The following is a 22,805-nucleotide window of genomic DNA, read 5'->3' on the forward strand; positions in this document are numbered from 1 at the left end:
AATCTTTCTAACGCTGCAGGAGGCAGAGCTCTGGGAGTTTGGGCACATCCTCTTTTTATTGTGTTGAACACTGACACATTTATAATTTATTCTTAGTGCAATCCTTACTTTTTCAAACCATGACAGCTATTTATTTTGTGAGAATTTATTTTAAAAAATTCTGCTCACAATTTCCCCCATGAAATGAGAGTAGTGATTTTTACTTGAAATGAAGGACAATTCCCCTATGATTTCTATTAGTTTAATATGGAACTAAAATACACTAAAAAAAAAAAAAAAAAGGCCTGAGAAAGTCATTGAATGTCTGAATTCATTCATTTTTTTGGAGTAGGCATCACACTGAAACTATGTTTAAGTTCTGCCATTACCTAAAGTCATGCCCCATGGAGATGTAAAGTCAAGGATTTCTAAGACCATGGCAATGGGCTTCTAATTCTGTTCTGGCATCGTGTTCAGGACAGATTTTTAAGAGTGGTTTGAAAACCTGCAGTTGCTTTTCTCCAGATACAAAATTGGGCCATTTACCTGCTGGCAGGAACTATTTAAATTAACCTTACTTGTTCAAAAACTTTACTTTTTATTCACTTGGTGGACTGTTTCTGAAACCTTTGAATCACCGATTATATAAATCAAGGAGCAATTTATATTTTAGAGATTCTGTTTAGAATTTGCCTTTGAAGTAGCATTCAAGGGATAGAATATGATCATCATTTGTCCACCTTTTTTTGAAAGGTGAGTAAATGATGTGGAAATTATTTGCAGTGCCACTCAAGGCAGCTGACCCATTGGTATGCTAGGACAGAAGGAGTTTGGACCAGAATGTAATTCAACTGGCTGATTTCTTCACTGAGCATTTCTTTTTCCATAAAAAAAAAAAAAAAAGAGGAGAGTCAGCTGAAATAAAACAAAACACGTGTTTGATCAAGTAGTTCAAGGTACATTCTGGTATAAGCTTCTTATCTCCTCGAGGGCCCACGACAACTAAATCTCAGACAAGCACAAGTTCAACCACACCTTGGGTAGCACCTTTAGGAAGCACTTGCTTTTATGTTGGTCTGTATCATGCACCCAGAGGTGTAGACAATAAAGGCATTTATAACTGGATATGTATCAAAAGGGCACAGACAGTGGTAACTGGGATAACATATTAAATAGGATCTTTTCAGCGTTGTGATCAGTGTTTGTCCTGGCAGTCCTCTATGCTTCACCCTTGATTATTTCAGGATTTTTTGCCTTTACCAATTTATTTATCAGTAATCCATTAAAATGTTATTGGATGATCATTTGAATAATATTTAAAGCTATACCTCAAAGTTTGTTCTTTTACACTAAAGAATACTCTGTCAATATTAAAAATTACTTTTTAGAAACCCAATCATATGACAGTGGTTAAAAAAAAACTACACATATATGTATATATGCACATATATATTTAGCAATGAAACACTTAAGCTTAAATTTGGGGAAAATATAATGCAATTTTATTTTTCTTGTGACAGTTCAACCTGTGTTTGTGATGAGGTTAAGTGAAGTAGAAATATTATGGCTGTGTATTATGAATTAAAAGCCAGAAAACCTTGAGCAATGTGAAATCTACTTAAGCAAAATGGTAAAGGTTATGAATACAATTAGTTATGTTTTTCCACAAAAGCAGTCTTTCTCTTACCCTTACACTGTTATCATGGCAGGAAAAGTTTTAACTAAACTTTGCAATGCATCAGGATCAATAACTACTTTTAAGTGTGTCTCTGCACAAGTAGTTAAATGTTGGGGGTGCTTTGCAATGCGCGACAGCACAGTGACACTGACCAGGCTAGGCAGTGATGCGAGGATCACGAGACGTTGACCATTAGTGCTCAGAACTGGCCTTACTCACTCTCTTTCTCTTCTCTCTCTCAAATGGATGGTTCATTTTGTTGATCAAAAACGAAATAACCGACTAAAACATAAATGGGCTTTCAAACTATGGATCAAATGTTGCCATTCAAAGACTGGCCTACCGACCAAAATGACCCTGTTGTATCTCAAATCTATAGTTTCAGGTGACATTGCCACTAAATAGAGATGATTTCAGTGCCACCAGTTCCTCATTCCAGCAGGCATGAAGGCACTCTAGTCAATTACACTGGGGCATTGTGAGAAATAGGTAATATATTTTATAAGAAAGATTAAAAAAAACACTGATATGAAGATATTAAAGTATAATACGAAGTATACTACTTAAGTGTGTGTGTCTTGGGAGACGGCACAAATTAAAGCAGTTTCTTAACTTACAGCTGAGAAGGCACATTGCACGTCACGTAGAAGGATTCAGCAGCTAACGTACAATTAAGACTCTCTATCCTGACACAAAACATGGAAGGAAACTGTAAAAACATCGCAGTTAAATTCAGAAGACCCGTGTTTGATGGAAGGCTACTGAATGTTAGCTCTGTGACCTTGAGAAAGTCACTGCATTTCTCTGAACCTCTCAAAAAAATGAGTAATACATCCACCTCACAGCCTATTTGTGAGGATTAAATGCGATAATGTATGAGAGTGCGTTTTAAGCTGTAAATAAAATAGTAATATAAAATGTGGCTAGTATGTTACAATCGTGAAATTAGAAACACACCTCTCATTTTATTTTTCTGTTTTTAGTAACGTGCTATGCACTGCTGATGTAGACTGTGTCCCCAGCTGGAATAAAAGACTACTTTTCTAAACATGTGTATTAGATCATGTGATAGCTATGATGTTGAAAATCATCAGTAAGTGTAAGATGTCTTAAGCCTTCGTATTAGCACTTAATTTAGATGTCTATATTAAATCTCTGTATCTTACCATTTCATTTCCCTTGACTGTAAATGCCATTTTGGCCCAGGCTGTTTGAGCATTGTACATTTATGTCCAAATTAGCTTCTTTCAATTATCAAACTGACCAAAATAATCAAGTTATTTTGATAAAGTAATGCTACTTTACTAGACATCACTCTTCTAAAAAAATTTCCACTCATGCTATTACTTTATAGAAAGCTTATTTTAAAATACAGGGCTGACTGATCATATTGATTGAAGAGACTGGGTTACTCATTTTGAGAAGTAATTCTTAATTTATGGGGTCTGATAGCTTTTGCTTTGTTTTTCCTCATGACTAATATAAAAGTATATTATATATATGTTGTATTATTCAGTTTTACCTCTAGTGCATTATTCTTTGTCCTCAAGTAAATGTTAGCAAATGTTTATCATTGTTTATATATAACATCCATTTCTTGGTTTGAAAGACAAATAGAAGTTTAATTAAAAATTAATTTTTGTAAAATTTTACTGTGTGACATTTAGCTATTTATTTAGACTACCTTAACAACTAAAGAAAGTAGAATTTCAGAAAAAGTTAAGGGAAAAAACCCCCCTTTTTTAGCTTTATAATTGTCTAGTGTCAAATTCCATATTTTAAAAACTATTTAAATAATGGAGTTTTCCATTCTTTTATCAGTATCATAGTAATTTAAATTTAAAGTAAGTATTATATGTGTATTTATATTTCCCTATACTATCTTTTGTTTAAAATGAAATAATAAATATGTATTATCCATGAATTCATCAATCCATTCAATCAATATTTTCAGAACTTTAATTTTGAAGTTCATTAGCTTTTTGAGTTATTGTTAACAATATGGAGAAATGATTTTAAAGCTCCTCATGGATCTATTTAATAAGTATTTCATCTATTTTACTAAATCACATGTCGCTGTATATTAGATTCAAAACAATGCCTGGAAATTAACGAGTAAATGAAAACAGAAATTAGTAATTTCTCACTAACAAAAACATCATATTCTCTGTGATTTGAGTTTGCAAAAAGGGTTTTGGCTGAAAAGTCTGCATTTTCTTGGTATATGTCACAGACAAATCCAAAAACTGAATTTATATAAAAACTCCTGGCCAAACTGCATAATATTTATGTATAAACTAATTTTACTACATTTTTGGAAATTTAAAGCTATGGTTCACCATTTTACTACTAAGTGACCCTAATTTTAAGGAATTTCAGTCAACGAATGCCTGCCCCTCTTTTGCAAAAAGTAAGGACACCTCTAAGCTTTAGAAATACCCCAGGAAATGGCACATGGAGTAGGTTACGGAGTGGCCCACGCCCTGTGCCTCTGTTTAGCATCAAACATCCTGATTTCTGGCCAGTAGTGGAATTTCTTCTCCTTGTAAAGGAGAAAAATACATTGAGAAGTTTGAAATTTGCCCAAACCTGGTAATGCATTTTTGGACTTGTTCAATCAAATAGTAAAAATGTTAATTGCCTTTTCTTAAATAAGAAGGCGCACCAAAAGCAATCCAGATAAGCCGGTTTTCTTCATTTCTAGATTTGGCTGCAATATGTATTTTTAAGAAGCTAAAAATATGTCCTTAATGTAGAATTTATTCTATACATCTTTCCTGCTCTGAAAATTCTTTGACCTACTTGCAACTAATGTATTAAATACTCACCCATTACCAAGTGCACAACTCATTAAGAATATTTGCTTTTTTAAGTTGTAGACTCAAATCTAATGTTCTGAGTAAATATTATCCTAAGAACATAGGAACAAAAGGAAGAAATATTCATTCTTCAAGGGGATTTCATCAAAAACCAGTCTGAGTGCCATGGAAAAAAGCTGGTCCTGTACTTGAAACTTGAAACTTCTGCATTGTGGTAAAACACATCATTTAGATTGGAATGTCTAAACCTTTTTGAAGACATAGATAAAACTGTTAGTTTGCAATTTCCTGAAATAAAAGTGACACCTAGAAATGTTCATAACACAGTTTAATCATGGTTTCATCTAAGAATATACTACATACAAACTGAAGAGATGAAATTATAGCCCATTTATTATGATAAGCCAAAATAGGAATGTATCTATTTGTTTATATATAAATATTTTGGGAAGGGAGGTATTTAGAAGTAATCTAATTAATTTAGGATTAAATCAATTAAATTAAATCAAAAGTCATTTTTGTTGATATTTAATTATTTGGAGCATATTAGAGCTTAGTATCAAAGACTGCCAACTTTTTATTATTCAGCTTGTATAACAAATCTCTCTTTTCAAAGAACAAATATTAAGTTCTAAAAAAAGTTTCTAGTTATTACTACACATTTTAACAATCAATATTTATAAGATGCATGGCATTTGAAAAAAATACTCAACATATTAAATATTAAATTTCATCATCTAAAGTCTTACTTAAAAATTTAATTCTGAAAAGTCCTAAATTAATCAATTATTGATGAAATAACTTTGTTGACTTTCTTTAAAAGTTTAATGATACACTGTAAGTAGTTAATTAACATAAGTAAATAATAATATGTAAACCCTAAATGTCCCACACTGAAAACAAAATAAATCTTACACATTTTTTGTGCACTTTTCAATTCACAGCTACTTCATTTATGGACTTTAACTGGTGACAAAGAAAAAAAAAAATGGCTCAAAAAAATATCAGCTCCAAAAACTGACAAATGTGCAGCAAAAGATTATGGAAACATGCAGTGGTTTCATTAAATTAACAACAATAAATAGAAAAATGTAACTAACGTATTACCAGTTTGTGCCATAAATTTAGCAGCATCAGCTTGTTCCTGAGGGACCCTTTTTTCATGAACAGATCGAGGTCGCTGACTTTTAATTGTATGATCTCCCATCATTCCAAATTCTAAAGACAGAATAAAGGTATATATGAAAGCTTGTGTGTAGACATTTCTCACAAATTACATCACTGTCTCATGCAATATGTTCCTACACAGAACTAGAAGTTACTGATCAAATTCACAATTCTAAATTCTCTAGACTGATCTGCTTGGAATATTTCTAAACTCAAGTCAAAAAAAAAAATCCATAAACAAGAACAAGGCTTCAAGAAACAGTAATAACAGTCAATGAAATGACACATCAGGTTTGAAGTCAGCTTGGTTCACAGAAATAGTGTACTCTTCTCTGATAACGTCTTCAAGCAATACATCAGAAAAAATACAACCACAGTGTTAACTGTTGTTTTTCAGAGGTAGGATCCTGACTGCGGTAACAGCTGCTACTTTGCTGAAGAGTAATCACCCCTACAAGTTTTTCAGCATTTTTTTTTTTAAGGAATGAGTAATCCTGTAACCTAGCTTTCCTAAGGTAAACATTCACTCGATGGACTATTTTTTCTAAAGATGAAGTTGCCCTTGGTGTTCTCAAAAGCTTATACAGAAAATGGTGGCTGATGTAATTCTCATTTCTCACCTGCCTGGTCCCCCAAGAATTCCTCATCCCTTTTCTAACTACATGGAAGAGTGTTTTCTCATTTAAAGGTTAGGTTTGAAAAAGAGAATGACTCCAGGTTTCTGCTATTTAATCCTTGAAAAGGATACCTCTTAAGAAAGGGAAAAAAGTCTCAGCCTATCTCAGAAACAGATGGGGAGAGAAAAATAAGTTGAACAAGAGAACAGATTCCACATAAAGTATTTTTTTTAATACATGCGCTTAGAATTCTACAAGAGTTCCATGTTTATTTCACTATTACCGTAAAACAAGTTTAATAAAACCCAAGTCTAATGAATAGAGAAGTTGGTTCTGACTCACAGGAGTGTAGCTGTGGGAAGGGTGTTACTGAGGGGCAGGGATCAGTGATGCTCACTGTTACATCGAGAACATTGTTGGGTCCTTAAGACCAGGTCCTTTATACATGACAAAGAAGGCTGGGTAAAATGTGTTCCAATGACAGTGCACATGTGTTGCTAGAACTAATAATGTCCACATTTGGGAATGGATAATTTCACCAGCTTATTATTTTGCCTTTTCCCATCAAGCTTTAAATCATCTCCTGCAAGAATATGACAACTCCCTTTGTGCAATTAAGCAGTGTATTTCCGTATGCACAACTCTCATCTTTCATGTGAGGAGAAGACAGTAGCACGTGTTTTTGTCCATCTGGGCAGATTTCTTCATCAATATTAAAGTCTGGCCCTGATGGATTGATCTGTCAGAAATTCTTTCTAGATATTCTACCCAGGAGAACATCTCATGAGAAATTTGAGAACTCTAAATGTGTGTTTGTTTTTGTCAGTTTAGATAAAATCCTAGGCAGGAAACAGGAATTTTCATAACATGCCCATTGGTTTAATCTTGTAAAATCCTTCCGCGTTTTCCCTGACCGCCAACATCCTTTCAGTCCATTCATTTATGCATCTGGTATGTGCTTCTTAAACCACATTTCATTCTGCTAATAAGAAGTATCTAATCACATATCATTGAACGATTTTGGAAAGTGACTAGTTAGAATTATATTTAGACTCTTTCGCACTACCCAACATTAAAAAATGCTATATATAGCTGAAAACTTTCTGGATCTGAAACAGCAAAAGAAATTTAGTAGTGATTTTTCCTAACAGTGTGCTTTGCCATTTGTCCTCTTGAACTTATCACTTATGCTGTGCACCTGTGTGTGTCTACCACTTGGGGCATTTGAGTCAAAGCGTGTGTTTACATAAGTCAGTTTATTTTCTGAGGAAAAATAGTTGACTGTACAGGGGCTATGATCCTGAAATGTAGGAGTCTGCCTATGTAGATTGACACTGCTGAGATCATTTTAAAAGTGTCATCTTTAATTTTTAATGATTTCTGAAATTTAAGCACAAGTAAAAGTACTTATTTTTTAAAATGAGCATTCATATTTCAGTGAACTGTTTCATATTATTAGCTGGAATGTGATTGAAAACTCTCAAACGTATGTATATTACAAATTAAATTTCATTATTCCTCACTGTCGTCACCTCCACTTATCAGTAATCAATGTTATATGAGTGTTAGTGCTGATCCCTTATCATGGGTCACAGTATTTAAGAAATTCTTCAATCATCAGTGGCCTTAATTATATATATTTTTACACAACCGGAAGTTTAAAATGAAATTTTTGATTATTGTATTCCATACAGTTTATCTGAAAACTTACTTTCAAAGAGTTAAAACTAATATGAGGCCTTGATATAACTAAATTGCCGATAAGATCGAAGACTAATACTAACAATTTATTTCTTTTTCTCCGATGGAAAAACAACACTATGGTGGTATTTTTTTAAATGTTCTAGACCTATTGTTTCAGACCTAAAAGTGTCCTAACTTGTAAGTGGAACATGTAAACTGTTATCTAACAAAGGGAGTTTCTGTTGCCAATGTTTATGTGCCAAATATTTGGGGAAAAAAAATCCTGTTTGTCAAAGGGTTGTTGTCAATGGTAAGAGTTAACAATACATGTTATGGTTCCACTCATATCTCACAATGTAATACTTCCAAAATATTGGTGTTCTCTTTCAAGATGAGATTATCTCCTTGACTTCTAATGAAAATGAAGGTCAAATGGACCATCCAAACTTAGAAGAAACACCAAGCTATTATCTTTACACTTCTTCTCTTACTTGGTGACTGTGGGTTGTGGTAACCTTTAGCATGTTATGCTCTTCTGAATAATAGAAGTTCTTCATGGTTACTGATTCACATTTGAGTGATTTTGAGTTGGCAAAGATCATATACTACATTAGTTACACGAGAAAAATGGCATAGCCAAATAAAAAGATGATCTGCCTTGGTGAAAGCAATGGAAAGCAAGTTATGAAATCAAAAAAAGTAATGTCCAGCGTAATATTGTGTATGTGCATATGGTACATGGCTTATGAAGAGAGGGTTATTTCCTAAACCTTTATGTTGATGGTATCAATGAAGTGGTAGGTAAATAACTGTGTTCATGTCTAAAACTCATGACTTCTGTGTTTAGGTACATTTTCTCACATGCCCTCTTTCACTGTTCTTCTTGACGCAAAGCAGTAGTTTCTGAAAGTGAGATACAATCAAAGTCCCATGAAAGAAAGGTTTTTGAAAATCTGTTGCTTTAAGCATAGTTCTGTGTCTTGTCTTTTCTTCCCGCATCCAGGAATATTCTAAGTAGATCATTAAGAAACATACATACTTGAAAACTGACTCTTGGAAGTCAGTTGTCAGTTATGAACAATTTTAGTCTGGAAATCAAGGGTTAAAATAACGTGACATTGAAGGCATCCTAAAGTTAAAACACACACATATCCATTTGTTATTTTACCCTGTGTTTATCCTTCAACGTATAGACAAGCAGAATATCAGATTAGTTGATAACATTTATTACTGCAATCTATGATGCAATGGAAGTGTTAAGTTCACATTGTTAGCTGACTTTCCTTTGAATTTCCACAGAAGCCCACTACTGCTTCTCAAGAAACTCTCAAAGTCATCCCCTACCTTTACTCTATGGACAACCGGCACTAGTTTTTGTCATGGAAATGGTCAAGCTAATGCATTCTGCCTCTTATTCTCCTCCACTTGGAACACTTACTCTTCTAACCATGCCTACAATAAAGCCCCTCTTCAAGTCCAATGCCAAGGGCACCACCTCCATGAACTAACCAACCAATCATACATGGCCTCCGTCTTCCTTAACTTCTGTTTTGCTTTGCATCAATAATGGACTTTATTACTAGATTCTCCTATTAGAGTATAAATTTCTATGGGAAGGAAGTATGACTTATGAGTCTTAAAATTACCTTTTGCTTTGCACATAGCTGGGGTTCAATATTTATTCTATAAATACATATCATGCAAAGAATTGCTTCTCTAAAACATGAATTTCTAGATGTCTAAAACCTTTTCTTTAACTTTCTTGGTGAATATTTCAATGGGGAAAAATTAAATTCTTAGTGAAAGTACTTAAAAGTTAGTTATTATTATTATGGTGGTCAACATTTCTTTTGTCAACAAAGTTTACTATTGATAAGTATTTCAGGTCATTATTAAAATAATCGAAATGTTGCTTTATTTAGAACTTAAATCTCACTGCCCTAAAATAAAGCTTAATGCCCTAAAACAATGCTAAATCTTTGTCAGTAAACATTTATTAATTACTTATTGTGTTAAGTACTTAAAATTACAAAATTAAGTAAGAAATAGTCTCTGGTATTCTCAGACCCAAGAAAACCCACTAACCATGTCCTCATCCATTCAGATATGTAAGATTATTTATCTTAATTGAAATATTAAGCTACACTTGAGACCCAATTTTTATATTAATTTCCCAAATAATTCATTACTCTTAACAATGACTTGTTGATATTATTTCTCCAAAGAGAAAATACGTTTTCTAAATCATGCAACTGGACATTTAAAGCGGTATTTCATTTGTCATTGCCTAGCAAGTAAGAATATTGAATGCATAACCTGTTGGCAGAGGAAAGATTCTATTATCTGGCTGGATTATGGTGGTATAGACAAATTTTGTCACGAAGCAACCAGATATTTTCTGAAATAAGGTTATTATATTTAATGCATTCTAGGTTCACATTAATAGGAGTATAAATCACCAAATTTGTTCATTTATTTTTACACTTAATGGAAACAGAGTTGGCACAATTATTTGAATGTAAAATTTTTTATGTGCTTTAGATAGTTTAGAGATATTTAGACAGTGTAGAGGAGCCCTGATTATCAGTCATTTTGATATCCTTCTGTTTACTGAGATTTTTTTTTAAAAAAATGCTACTTGAAATGTAATTAAACTTAAAAATTGTATTATGTACCTCATCAACTATTTGTTGAGTCAGGTGCTTTATGAAAACATACAGCTGATCGGGGAAAAGACTATATTATCTTTTGCAATCTGTATTATCCAAGACATTTCTAGAACTAGCATGAATTATTACAAAGAAGAAAGTTTTAATTTTAAAGCTTAACAAGAATGCTAAAATATTAATACCATCAGTTCAAATTCTGAAGGACTTTGGTTAAGAAATACTTTTTACTGTTTATATAAATATATATATGTATATAATTATAAATATACTAATTTTATTTTCCCGAAGAACCAAACAGGAATAGAATAAGCAAATAAAAGACAACTTTCCAAAGAAATAACTCAAGAATGACAGTTATACATACCAGGAAATAGTTCAGTAAAATAAATTTTGAGAAAAATTAATATTAAGAAATACTTACAATAAATAAATACATATTAAAAATATTAGAAATCTGAGGAATCCATCATTAAAATTTAAAAGGTTAATTGATATTCTTTCCTTCAAATGATTTCCTGGTTCCATTGCCATGATTAGATACCTCGTTAAGCACCAAAATGCTATTTATTACAACAATAAAACAGAATCTTGCTTTTCAAAATACACCCACAGAAATGACTTTACTAGACAGTTGGGCATGACTCTAAGTAAATGGGTGATTTGATGGCACCTCTAAAATAGGCAAAACATACTGTCACAGGGCATACTGCTTGTATGTTTATAAAAAAATCTTTAAATGTTCAGGTGTATTCAGTTAAATTGTTAAATTATGAGACCTAAAATATTTTACAGAAGTGATTATCAAATATATTTAGTGTATATAACTCTTAGACAATGATTAATTTATTTTATTTCCAGGTAGAAACTTTAAAATAATTACATACAATGATAGATTTTTTTAAGCTTTTTTTGGAGGGGGGAATTAGGTTTATTTTTTTATTTATGTAAATCTTTTTTCTTTTTTTTTCAGCTAGACTTACTGGGGATTGAACCCAGGACCCTGTGCATGCTAAGCACATGCTCTACCACTGAGCTATCCCCTCTTCCCCACAACAGATTTTGTTTTAGATCTTCAGAAATGTGTGTTTGAAAATCATGTATATTGCAAAACATCTCATCTAGAATGATTCCAGGAAATTTGGGGTGTAAACCCTTTAATCATTATTTTTATACTTCCTCTGCCTCACTTCTGGGAAATGCTAGTGAATTCGATGCACCATTCCATGTAAGAAACCATCAATGTGTGAAATCATGTAGGAATTATTTGTTAATATTTCTTATACATCATCCAACTGCATTTTATGATCTCATCTCTTTTTGAGGTAACTATTGAATTTTTATAAACTATCAGCAATGATTTGCTTGAAAAATACTTTATTTTCTGGTGGTGAATAAAATAAATGTACACGCACATAAATAATAAATGCCGTTCTATTTCCAACAGTAAACTAGTAGTATTCATTTGCTTTTCCTTGTTGATCTGTATCAGAATTTAATTTAGCACATTAGCACATCAGTGGCAAAATAAGATGCTGTACTGTGAGCTCTAGCCTTTTTTGCAGAGGACTAAAACTCTCACACTGTAAGATTTGGATCATCTTATTGCTGAAGTGGTCCCAAAAGATCTTAGAGAAGCTGAATTATAAGTAAGTGTACTGAGCTGTCCCTGGATGAAGCCTTTCTACATTTTCCTAAGAAGAATGGAGCTTACTAGCTTTCCTGCCAAGCTCTCTGACGTGCAGAGGGAATGAGGCCCACAGAAAGCCTCTTTTAGGCCTCCCTAAGAACCCGGGAGAGTATCTTTATCCGATTAAATGTGAAACTTTTGTAGGGTTTTAAGAGTTGCTCTTGCGGAGTGAGAAATCATGGTTAGATGTGAATTTCAGAAAGCTAACTCTAATTGAAGAATGAAGAGTAGACTGTAGGGAAATAAACTCAAGGCAGCATAAACCATGAAGAGGCTCTTGCAATTGTCCAATACAACTATCCATGGTTTGGGAGAGGGGGTCAAGTTTGATGGGTGGTTCACTGACAGCTCCTAAGCTTGGGTAAGCAGATGGAGGGAGGTCCCCTACTAGATCAGAATTAGAACAACACACAGAATGCCGGCCAGTCCCAGCTTCCCGCAGGTTGAAAACATCTTTGGACCATTGGGTCCAAATTGTTGGTAATTAGAGCAAATTTCCTTGCCCCAAAAATTTACAGGAAAAGTGTTTTATGAGAAAGTTTATGCTTAAAAAGAGTGGTCCTTTTTAGTATGATATTTTTGATAGAGCTTACCTTTGTGTGTGTGTGTATATATGTATATGTATATATATATATATATAATACATACTGTATTATCTGTTATGTATTTATTTAGAATGTTTAAGAAAAATGATTCCTCTATGATTTTTTAATTGACTCATATCCATATGGACCTTTTCAACTTGCTAAAGTTGTCTCATTTACTTTCAACAGTTTAGCACAGAATAACGTAACTTAAAGCAATATTAATCTAAGCATATTTACTGAAATAAACTAATAAGATATTCCATAAAAATAATTAGTACATTCTACACCCCAGTTGGAAGTTAAAAGACTAGATCAATGGTTACCTGACCAAAACATTTCAACATATATACACAGTGCATGGTCCACAAAATAACTTGCTTTTTTCATAAGGCACTAGTATCCGGATAGTTCTGAAACATTTTTATAGCACTTAAATTACATTCAATTGACTTATATGGTTTCAAGGTTTACTTTTTCTACCTGGAGGTGAGAAAGAAAATTTCCTCTATCACTTACGCTTTTTAACTTAGCCACTTTGTTTACACAGAATTTCTTTTTTAGAGAATCTATGAATATCAAAGTGAATAGTTCTACTCATGTTTTACCATTTCTCTACTGCTATCTTTCGACATTTTAGTACAGAATGTTTTAGTTTAAAGCAGTGCCATTGTATACATGTTTACTGAAATACTAAAGCTGACTTTCTTAATGAAAATGATTCTACTAAGACATACACATAGTGTTTACAATAATTTCTAAAAATAGCAGTAATACTATGTTAACTATTCCCGTAATACTTTAGCTTATTCTTCAGGGACAAATAAATACACCTGGATAATTTCATGTATTTTTCTAGGATGTAAATTATCTTTATAATCAGTTCACGTATATTCAAATTGTTCCCGTAAGTTCTCATTATTAGTATTGAAGCCCAAAGGGTATTCTATAGAGAAAACTCAAAATGATAAGCCTTTTCAAAGCAGCGCCTAAAGACATGTAAGTCCACTTCATTTAAGACGTAGGCTAAAGCTGAATGGAGAGCTGGACAAATACATGGGGACGAGCAGGTGCAGCACCTGTTTCAGAGCATCACACCTGAAGTCCTCTTGACCTGTTTCCTCTTCCCGCAAAAGGGGATGCTGGGAACATGGTCTCTGAGGTCTTGTAAAGCTCTAAAACTGCATTATTTTCTCAAGTCACAAGTTGGCCCATGAACACATGGGCCATCTCTTAGCAGACCTAGAAGCCTGGAGGCTCCGACCAAGCTGGACTGGGCTGTGCACAGACACACACACACACACACACACACACACACACACACACACATTGGAATCTAAGTAAAGCACGGAGCTGGAGTTGCTTCTAAACCTTTTCTTAAGTCCATCAGTGTCAAACAATGAACTGAATTCTTGTCTAAGCACTGACGCAAGGTTTACTTTGCCTGTGAAACCTCAGGCTCCTTTAGACTTATTTGAATGCAGTAGCTAGCATCCACCTTGGAGAGGGATTTTATTTTAGAAGACAATAGGCTTTCAAAGGCATTTGAGAATGAATGAATTCCATTCATTCAACACACATTAAATGAGCACTTGTTATATTCCAGGAGGGATTCCAGGCATTGGAGATTAAGCTGTGAACAGAGCAGATAAAAGTTTGTTTTTGTAAGAGAAAATTTTATAGTTATTCCTAGTCTGATATATATAAAAAATCTTATATGAATATTAAATTTACTGGCCAGCCCTTTGAAAGGTAAAATATACATTTGTCAGATTGACAACTTTAAATTTCATTCTTTCATTCATATACTGTCTCAGATAAAACTAATTTAAGTACATCTCTCATCCATATCATTCAACAGAAATTGGTTAAGAGGGCTATTTAGATGAAAACCATTGACATTAAAGCCTGGTCACCATGTCCAAAACAATGCAGTTATCTCATTGATTTCTTTTGTATTATCTTTAGAGTTTTCTTTCTTTTAATTTTTTTTTTTTACTGAATTACAGTCGATTTTGAATATACATATGTATAAATGAATCACTATCCTTTAAATTAAGTGAATTTGTTATACACCGATATAGTCTCCAAATACCTCCTCAGAAAATGTTTGTTCTTTCTCATTCTATTCACTTATTGTCATCTTATATCTTTTAAATATTTTTAATTTTGTAAAGTACCCCCGAAGATATACATAACTTTCATTATACCAATCCTCTCTATTTCCTATTACCAGACATTTACATTTGTGTTGCCTTCAAAGGTTTGTTACCAGAGGAAAGATTCCTAAAAGTGGTTTTACTGTGAGGAAACACTAAAATTATGCTAATGTCACCTTCCCTCCCAAATGTTTATCGTAATGTACTTCACAACAAATAGTGAAGGAAGGAAAAATGTTAGATTTTTTTGGTCTACTTTCTATCCACATACAACATCCCTCTTCATTCTGAGTAGTGCTTTTCCTTGTCCAATTTTGCTTGATATTAATACTATTACTGCTGCTTTGGTAACACATTTGTTTGTTACATCTTTCCCCATATATTTCCTACTTCTGTGTCATTTTGCTTTAAGCATTCATCTCATACAAAACACGTTTAGTTGTATTTTAAAACTCCCATCTGGTCCACTTCCTTTTAGTAGGAAATTAAACTCATTGACATTTATTATATATACAATAATGTTGAACTTAGTCCTTCCATCTTATATTAGGGTTTCTCTTTAGCATATTTTCTTGCTGTTTCTTCATTTTTCCCCTTTCAATTTTTTTTGGGGGGGAATTGATAGGGATTTTGTTGCTTTTTTTTTCCTCTTGATATCTTCAGTCATTCAAATGCTGTACACTAATTTTACCACATGTACTTAAATATGTTTTTAAATTTCTCAGTATCTTTAGTGAGTCAATAGCTGTACTCTTTCCAAACCAAGACAAGAATTTGAGTGTAATTTTTTGTCCCTCTGCCTTGATGCTCATATGTCACTCTTTCCAAATTCATTTCTTAATTATTGTATATTGTGCTGTGATAATTAGAACTATTTTCTCAACTATTAGTCTTACTATTAATTTCTTTGTTGATATCTTTTCTTACATTTGTTTTTAATTTTTGCTCAAGTACATCCTTTAACAGAGAAGGGTCTAAAATTGACTCAGCCTTGGGACTCTCACACGTGAACGCTACTTTGGTTCAGTGCAGAAACTTGAGATCAAAAGTTTTTTTCTCCCTGAACTTTGATGATAACTTTTACATTGAAAGCTGGTACCCAGTGTTGCCTGTGAGATGTCTTCTGGTAAGAAAATCTTTTTTTTTTTTTCCTAGAAGCCTTTTTGAAGATTTTTCTTTTATCCTTGGAGTTCTGAAATGTTACCAACATATGTCTAGACATTGGTCTTTCCCATTCAGCGTACTTGGAACTCTGATTCCTTTCCAGTCAAGGTCCTGCACTTTAGCTAAGCACATGGAGTTCTTTTCTCTCGAACTAACTGCCTCCTTTCTTGGTTTCCTTCCGTATCTGATGAGGAGGTTCAGTTACTGCATGGGGTACTGGCTTCCATCTCCGCCCCATGTATTCACTAAGAACTTCTCTGAGAAAATTGAACCCCTGATTTCTATGAAAGGGCAAGTGCCAAACATATTACTTTCCATTTCAGTCTCCGCGCAGATCTTTTTCCTACTTACATAAACCTTTCAGAAGAATATCTTCTCATTCCTCACTTCCCACTCACCCCATCGTGTCAGGCAATCTGACTTCAAGCCTCCTTCCCTGAACAAAACTGCTCTCTGGAAAGTCAGTTCCTTCTTAGAAACTGTCACCTTCATCTTGATTCCTTCAGCATTTGACGCCCTCCCACCCACCCACCTCCCCCTACCCATCCCACAACTTTTCCTAAAACGTTCGCCTCCCTTGGTTCTCAAAGCCGACAATTTGATTTCCTGCCTTCTCTTGACTGCTTTTCTGCCTCCTTCACTGCCTGGATGACTCTTCACATTCTAAAGATGAGCTTCCCCTCAAGTTGCTCCTCAAATGCTCTCCCTCAGAAACGCCACCCATCCCTGCAGACTCGGATATCACTTTTAGTCAAAGTCCGTTGGTCTCCAGCTCCAGGAGGCAGAGCTACATCATCAGACCTCCAACACTACAGCGCCACCTAGAGTCTGTGGCAAACCTAGCATCTATGAAAGCAAGCTAACCATTGCCCTGCTGAGACTGGCCCTCGATGTGTGTTTCAGATTCACTTTTAATAAACATACTGTGCTCAAAATAGTTTGTGAATAAATAAATAGCAAAATAAAAATAAAAGCTGCCCAGAAATAATGCAGAATTTTTTTCTTAGGTTTATCAAACATATCTTGATAGACTAGTTGGGTTGGGTAAAGACAGGCCTTAGGGTTAAATGTGGAAAACTTTAAAGGTTATAAAAGAGAGACATTATTTTGCATAATAGCGGAATAATGATTTGAAATTTACTGAGGCTGACAGAGAGAGAAGGTGAGGAAAATTGAGGGGTGAGGTTAAGAGATCTTGGGAGAGGAGTAAGGAAGGAAGTGTCCAGAAAAAGGGTGGGAGGATAACACAAGAGGAGAAAACCAGGAGATTCCAAGTGGAAGAAACACCGGAAGCAATTTTAAGAACAGTGATATTCGGGTATAAATGTACATACGGCGCTGGGGTGAAATAAAATCCTTCTACCGCCACTTTTATTCAAAGCCCATACCTTGTACTAGAAATATTTTAAAAAAAATGGTCAAAGAAAAGAAAGATTGATTTCACACTGAGGTTGGCAAGGGACAGAATAAAAGAGAACAGCCCGAGACCCAATATACAAAGTGATGGCTGATGATGTAGTGAAATACGTGTGAGAGTCAGAAGGCAGGGGTCGTGCAAACCCTCCCTCAGAGAATCCTCAGGGATGTTGGGAGTATATTGGATTTCTAGTTCTAAACTATGTGGAAGATCAAGTCAAGGGTTTGTTTCAAACCTAGACTAAAGTAAAGATAAAAGTAAGTAAAGATGATAACTCTAGGATGACAAATCGACATTCTGATACCGGGTTTGGGGTGGTCAAGTTGTAATAGCCATTTGACGTGGTCCCTCAGCTGACTTCGTACTTTCTGAACCAAATGTGAGCTCTAACCTAATCTAGCAAGGAGTCCAAAATTATTTACTGATCATCCCAGGACTGAGTTTCAACAGGGCTGGAGGCCAAGTGGCCGAGGGTTGGCAGAGGGGGTTACAGGATGCCAGCTTTTACATGCTAAAACCTTTCCTGTTTCAGTTTAGGGCTTTTTCTTCTTCCCTGTCTCCAACGTTTATAGGGGACACTTGCTCTGATCACCCAATTATTGTGAACCTTTGCATCAAGACTTAAGTGGAAGACGTAATTAAAATTTTGCTTCTCTGAAGGAAACAGTGTCTTCCTTGTACTGTAGTTTTTTTTTTTTCTCATGTTTTCCAATTAATGATAATATTTCTTCAAATCCATGTATTCCATATATTACTAGTCCTTTGCCAGAACTGTGTGTGAAGGTCTACCTTCCGGGCTGGGATAACCTGGCTCAACAAGTTATAATAAGTGAATGTGCTGGGGTTTTGACGACTGAAGTTTTATGAGTCAACATTGTGAAACAGCTGTAGCAAATCTCAATTTAAAGTTGGTTGCATTTTTTAAAGGATGGAGTTCGGAACTTTCGGAGTACTTAGCACTTAGTTGTGGTCACTAGTTTTTCGGAGAGGACTATTGATAAAGCATAATATGTGGAAAGAAATAGTGCTCAAAATGGTAAGAGTGAGAACTGTCTCAAAAAGTATAGTTTAGTGCCAGGCATATTTTGGAAATAAATTTTGAGTGCCCAACAGATACAGCACTTTAGAGAATAGAATTTAATTGGAAAGGTTGGCAAATTTAAACAATCAAACCTCAATATAGAATTATCAGAGCTATGAGTGCCATAAAATAGGTTTTATTAGAATGAAAAACTGAGTTATTTAGCTTGGGGAAAAAACTCAGGAAGAAAGAGGCATTTTCTCTGAATATTCAGAAACTTGTTATGTAGCAGAAGGATTGTAGGTATGTTGTTTATTAAGAAAGAATTAAGGGGAAAGGGTGAAATCTGCAGGAGGAGCTTTCTAGCAATTTGGGGTGCATAAATGAGTGGGTGGCCCTAGGAAGTGTCAATATCTTCATCACTGGAAGTGCTTAAGTAGTGGCTGTGCGACTAATGAGTATTGTAGTGATTGTTCCTACATGAATGTATCTCTGATTCCTAGAATATTTGATTCTTCCCATTCCCCGAACCCCGATTGTATCAGTTATCAACCATCATGTCTCTGTCCAAAGCACGTTCCAAATATGTCGGCATCTTTTCATCTCCAACGGTACCACCCTCGTCCACACCCCGGTTCTCTCCAGCACTGGGACCACCGCAATGACGCCTAAGTGCCCCCCGACCCTGCCTGCACTTCTGCTTACAGCCCATTCTCCACAGAGCAGACACACAGATCTTTTAAAAGGTAAAAAGGACACTGTAAATCCCTTCGTAAAGTCCTTTCATGTCTTCTTGACTCTTAGAATAAAATCTAACTCCTTACTCTGCAATCTACCCCAGCCTTCATCTGCAAGATGGTCTCGCATCCTCCTCCCTATGACTCGCCAAGTTCCAGCCACACTGGCCTCCTTTCAGGTCCTTAAATATACAATTGATTTTGCTAATTGGGAAATTCTTCTGATCTTTGCATGGTAGATTTTTTTCTTGTCATTCTTATCTAAGCTAAAATTTCATCTCCTTGAAGGGGCTCTCCCTGATGGGCAAATACAAATTACTTATACAATCATTCCTTGAAACTTGATTTTAATTCTCTGCACAAAACTTATCAATATCCAAGTTTTGTTTATTTTTCATTTATTTGTTTAATAACTCTATCCATCAACCCACTAAAATGTGAGCTTCATATGTGAGCTGAGAGTCTTACCTGTTTTGTCCCTAATTATATCTTGTGCCCTGTGACTAAAAAGTACTTTGGAATGGAGAGCGGAAAAAGAGATGAGGTGGGGATAGTTACAATTACTGAACAATATCATGCCCACTGCATTCTGGGTGACTTCCTCAGATCTATCTTCCAATTCACAAACATCCCCTTTAACAGTGTCAAATTAATACTTAACCCATCCACTGAATTTTTAATTTCAGTGACTATATGCTTTATTTTGGGTAGTTCCATTTTTTTCCCCAACTCTATTTTCTGTGATTCTGTTCTATATTTATTCTTTATTATTCTTTACTCTTTATTATCCTTTCTTTATTATTTCTACTCTTTTAAAAAAAAATCACTTTAAACATTTCTTTTATGGTTTATTGAAGGGTTTTTCTTGTTTGTTTTCTAGTCTGCAGTGTGCTCCTTGCCTTGCCTCTGCTGATTTTGCATGGTCTTTGTTTTCTCTTATAGCTTATTTTATTTTATTTTATTTTTATTTTATTTTATCTTATTTCTGTTGAGGGTTCATCTTGCATAGCAGTATTCCCCCTGTGAAACTCCTGTAATCCTCACTGTAAAAACATCCCTTTGCAGCAGTAAATTTCTTGACTCTAGGTTACTGTATTACAAAAGCAGAAGTTTACACCATACGTCTGCATGGTATGTGTTAGAATCTGTTTTTTTTTTTTTTTGGGGGGGGGGGCTTTTTTCTGCCCATGAAGGCTCCTAAAAGAAGGCAGAGTTCCTTCTCACTGTTTTCTCAGGCCATTGAATAAAAGTTCTTTACACTGTCTTTGACAGAAAGGGTAATCCTGTGAGGCCCCAGGCCTTACGTAGTTGAATTGATTTCATTACCCAAACCTACAAAGGCTGAGGACACTCTCCTCTCCATGCAAAAACACTGAAATCCTAATTCTTAACTGTTTGAGCTTACAACTGCCCAAAACATTGAAAAGACCCAGCTTATCCTTAACACTTTGACTTTTGTCTTTTAATGTTGCTACTGTATTTTATGGAAACCTATATATTTCCTTTTCTTTTCAGTGGGGCTCATTTTTGTTGTCCTAACATTTTACCTAGCATTTCTACCCACTTTTTGTCAAGGCTGGGATCTGCCCACATCAGCTCATTCTGCCATGTTGTTCGAAGTCTTTCCATTGAGTTAGGCACTATATTTAAGCTCTATCTTCCTCATGAGTTAGGTTCTATTATTAGTTCTCTTTTAAATATGGAGATGATGGCATTTCAAGAGGTTACATCACTTGTCCATCAGTATACAGCTATGGTGTTTTAGGTTTGAGATTCAAAAAAATTACTTATAATCAATGGCCAAGAAAGGTGCTCAAGTATAAGGCCATATAGTTAATAAGACCACTAGAATCCATTTCACTCTTAAAATTAATCTTATATCCTTGCACTTTGCATGGTTTACTTCCCTTAATTGGAATATGTGGTTTTCTTGATGTTCATCATGGTGGAATATATAATCAGGCTAATGTTTGCTCAGAGTTTTTATAATCTCAGCTGCAGATCCTGCCCAACTGCTTGGTAGGTTTTTCCCTGATACACCATAGGAAGAAAAATCTGCTAAATTAAGAGCCTCACAATGTGAACTGATATTAAGATGCCCTAAAAAAGTATAATCTGATAGCACCATTAACATGAGGTTGGATATAATGGAAATATTTTGATGGTGAGTAATGTATCACACTGCTCCTTCCCCAATGTTTTCACCCTTGGCAACTGACGCTTTTTTAATTTGCTTCTACCCAAATTTTCTTTATTGAGCATAAGAAAGAAGATGCATTTATATTTTCAATGAAGAATTTAAAAGTGTGAACACGAGGCCATATTAAATCCATTCTGGAAGAGGCACATAGAAAGTCAGAGAAATGAATATATTCAGTTCTTAAATTATTGAGATTGAAAAGGCATTAATTTTGGTGTCCTCTACAGACTGTAAAGGTTTTCTGACCCCAATGTTAATAAAAGAATACAATTCTAACAACAGTACTCAATTCTTTTTGATAAACGGCTGAGAGAGAACTGAACTCCTTTCCCAGAGAAGCAATCTGTTGATCACTCATAAAGGTCACAACTGAATCACACAAAAGCTTGATTTTCTTGTGTAACAGTGCTCTACATTTTTCTCATACCCAATGGTTTCAGAGAATCAGAATTTCCCACTACCTCAAAACACTAGTTTGACCTCAAAAACAAGTCTGGAAAAAAAATACTCTTCCAGATGTTAAAAAAAAAGAAACATGAACGACTAGCAAATGATGTTTGACATTTAAGAATGACCTTTGTGTAGCAAATAGAGTCATTTTCCAAGAAGCCAATATTTAAACTTTCCCAGAAACAAATTTGCAAATGAAAAGACATCACCAGCTAAAAAGTAATTACTAGCCATAAACTTTTTTTTTTTTTTTTTTTTTTTTTTTTTTTTTGCAAACACCACTGAAATTAGTGAAGTTCAATGCCCAGATTAAGTAGAAATGCTCCATCAATTCTCATGTCACTTTTGCAAAACTGCTGAGCCAGTTTTGGTAACTTTACCGAAGGAACATTTTCTTTCTAATTGCTAAACCGCCTTCTCTTGCAGCCTCCTCTAAAGATGCAGAGCACCGTATGCCGGTATCCTGGGTCTCACTGAATTTAGTGACTTGCACATTTAAAGCAGGCTCATGGTTTGCTGTCTAGACCTCAGGCTTTGCCTCCAGATCTCACACTGCTTCCATAAAAGGCAGTCTCCAGGCTTCATAGAACAGATTGTTTGGAAAAGGGTGGTTAGAACCATTTTGGTCCTACCTGAGACCAGCCAGTATGTGATATCAGCAAAGACATTAACAAAGTTACCATGGAATGATCATATGAAATTAATTTCAGAGTCCCCACATAAATAATGTGTTAATACTCTCTTTTGTGCTTAAGTGAGGATGCCAACCTTTCT

The 22,805-nt window shown here is 34.6% G+C and overlaps 1 protein-coding gene across 5 annotated transcripts in view; it reads right to left on the reverse strand.

Annotated features, from left to right (window-relative positions):
- The window catches only part of ADGRB3 (adhesion G protein-coupled receptor B3), a 685,483-nt gene that overhangs the window by 417,306 nt on the left and 245,372 nt on the right, over positions 1 to 22,805 (reverse strand). For 4 of the 5 annotated variants that reach the window (XM_032484465.1, XM_032484463.1, XM_032484464.1 and 1 more), the window contains one exon: positions 5,584 to 5,694. The exons of the other annotated variant lie outside the window; for it this stretch is intronic. In XM_032484465.1, the coding sequence (XP_032340356.1) occupies positions 5,584 to 5,694 (111 nt within the window). The remainder of the gene's footprint in view (positions 1 to 5,583; positions 5,695 to 22,805) is intronic. 5 annotated transcript variants of the gene reach the window in all.

The sequence above is a fragment of the Camelus ferus genome, chromosome 8, assembly GCF_009834535.1.
Source record: "Camelus ferus isolate YT-003-E chromosome 8, BCGSAC_Cfer_1.0, whole genome shotgun sequence".
Taxonomy (NCBI): Eukaryota; Metazoa; Chordata; class Mammalia; order Artiodactyla; family Camelidae; genus Camelus; species Camelus ferus.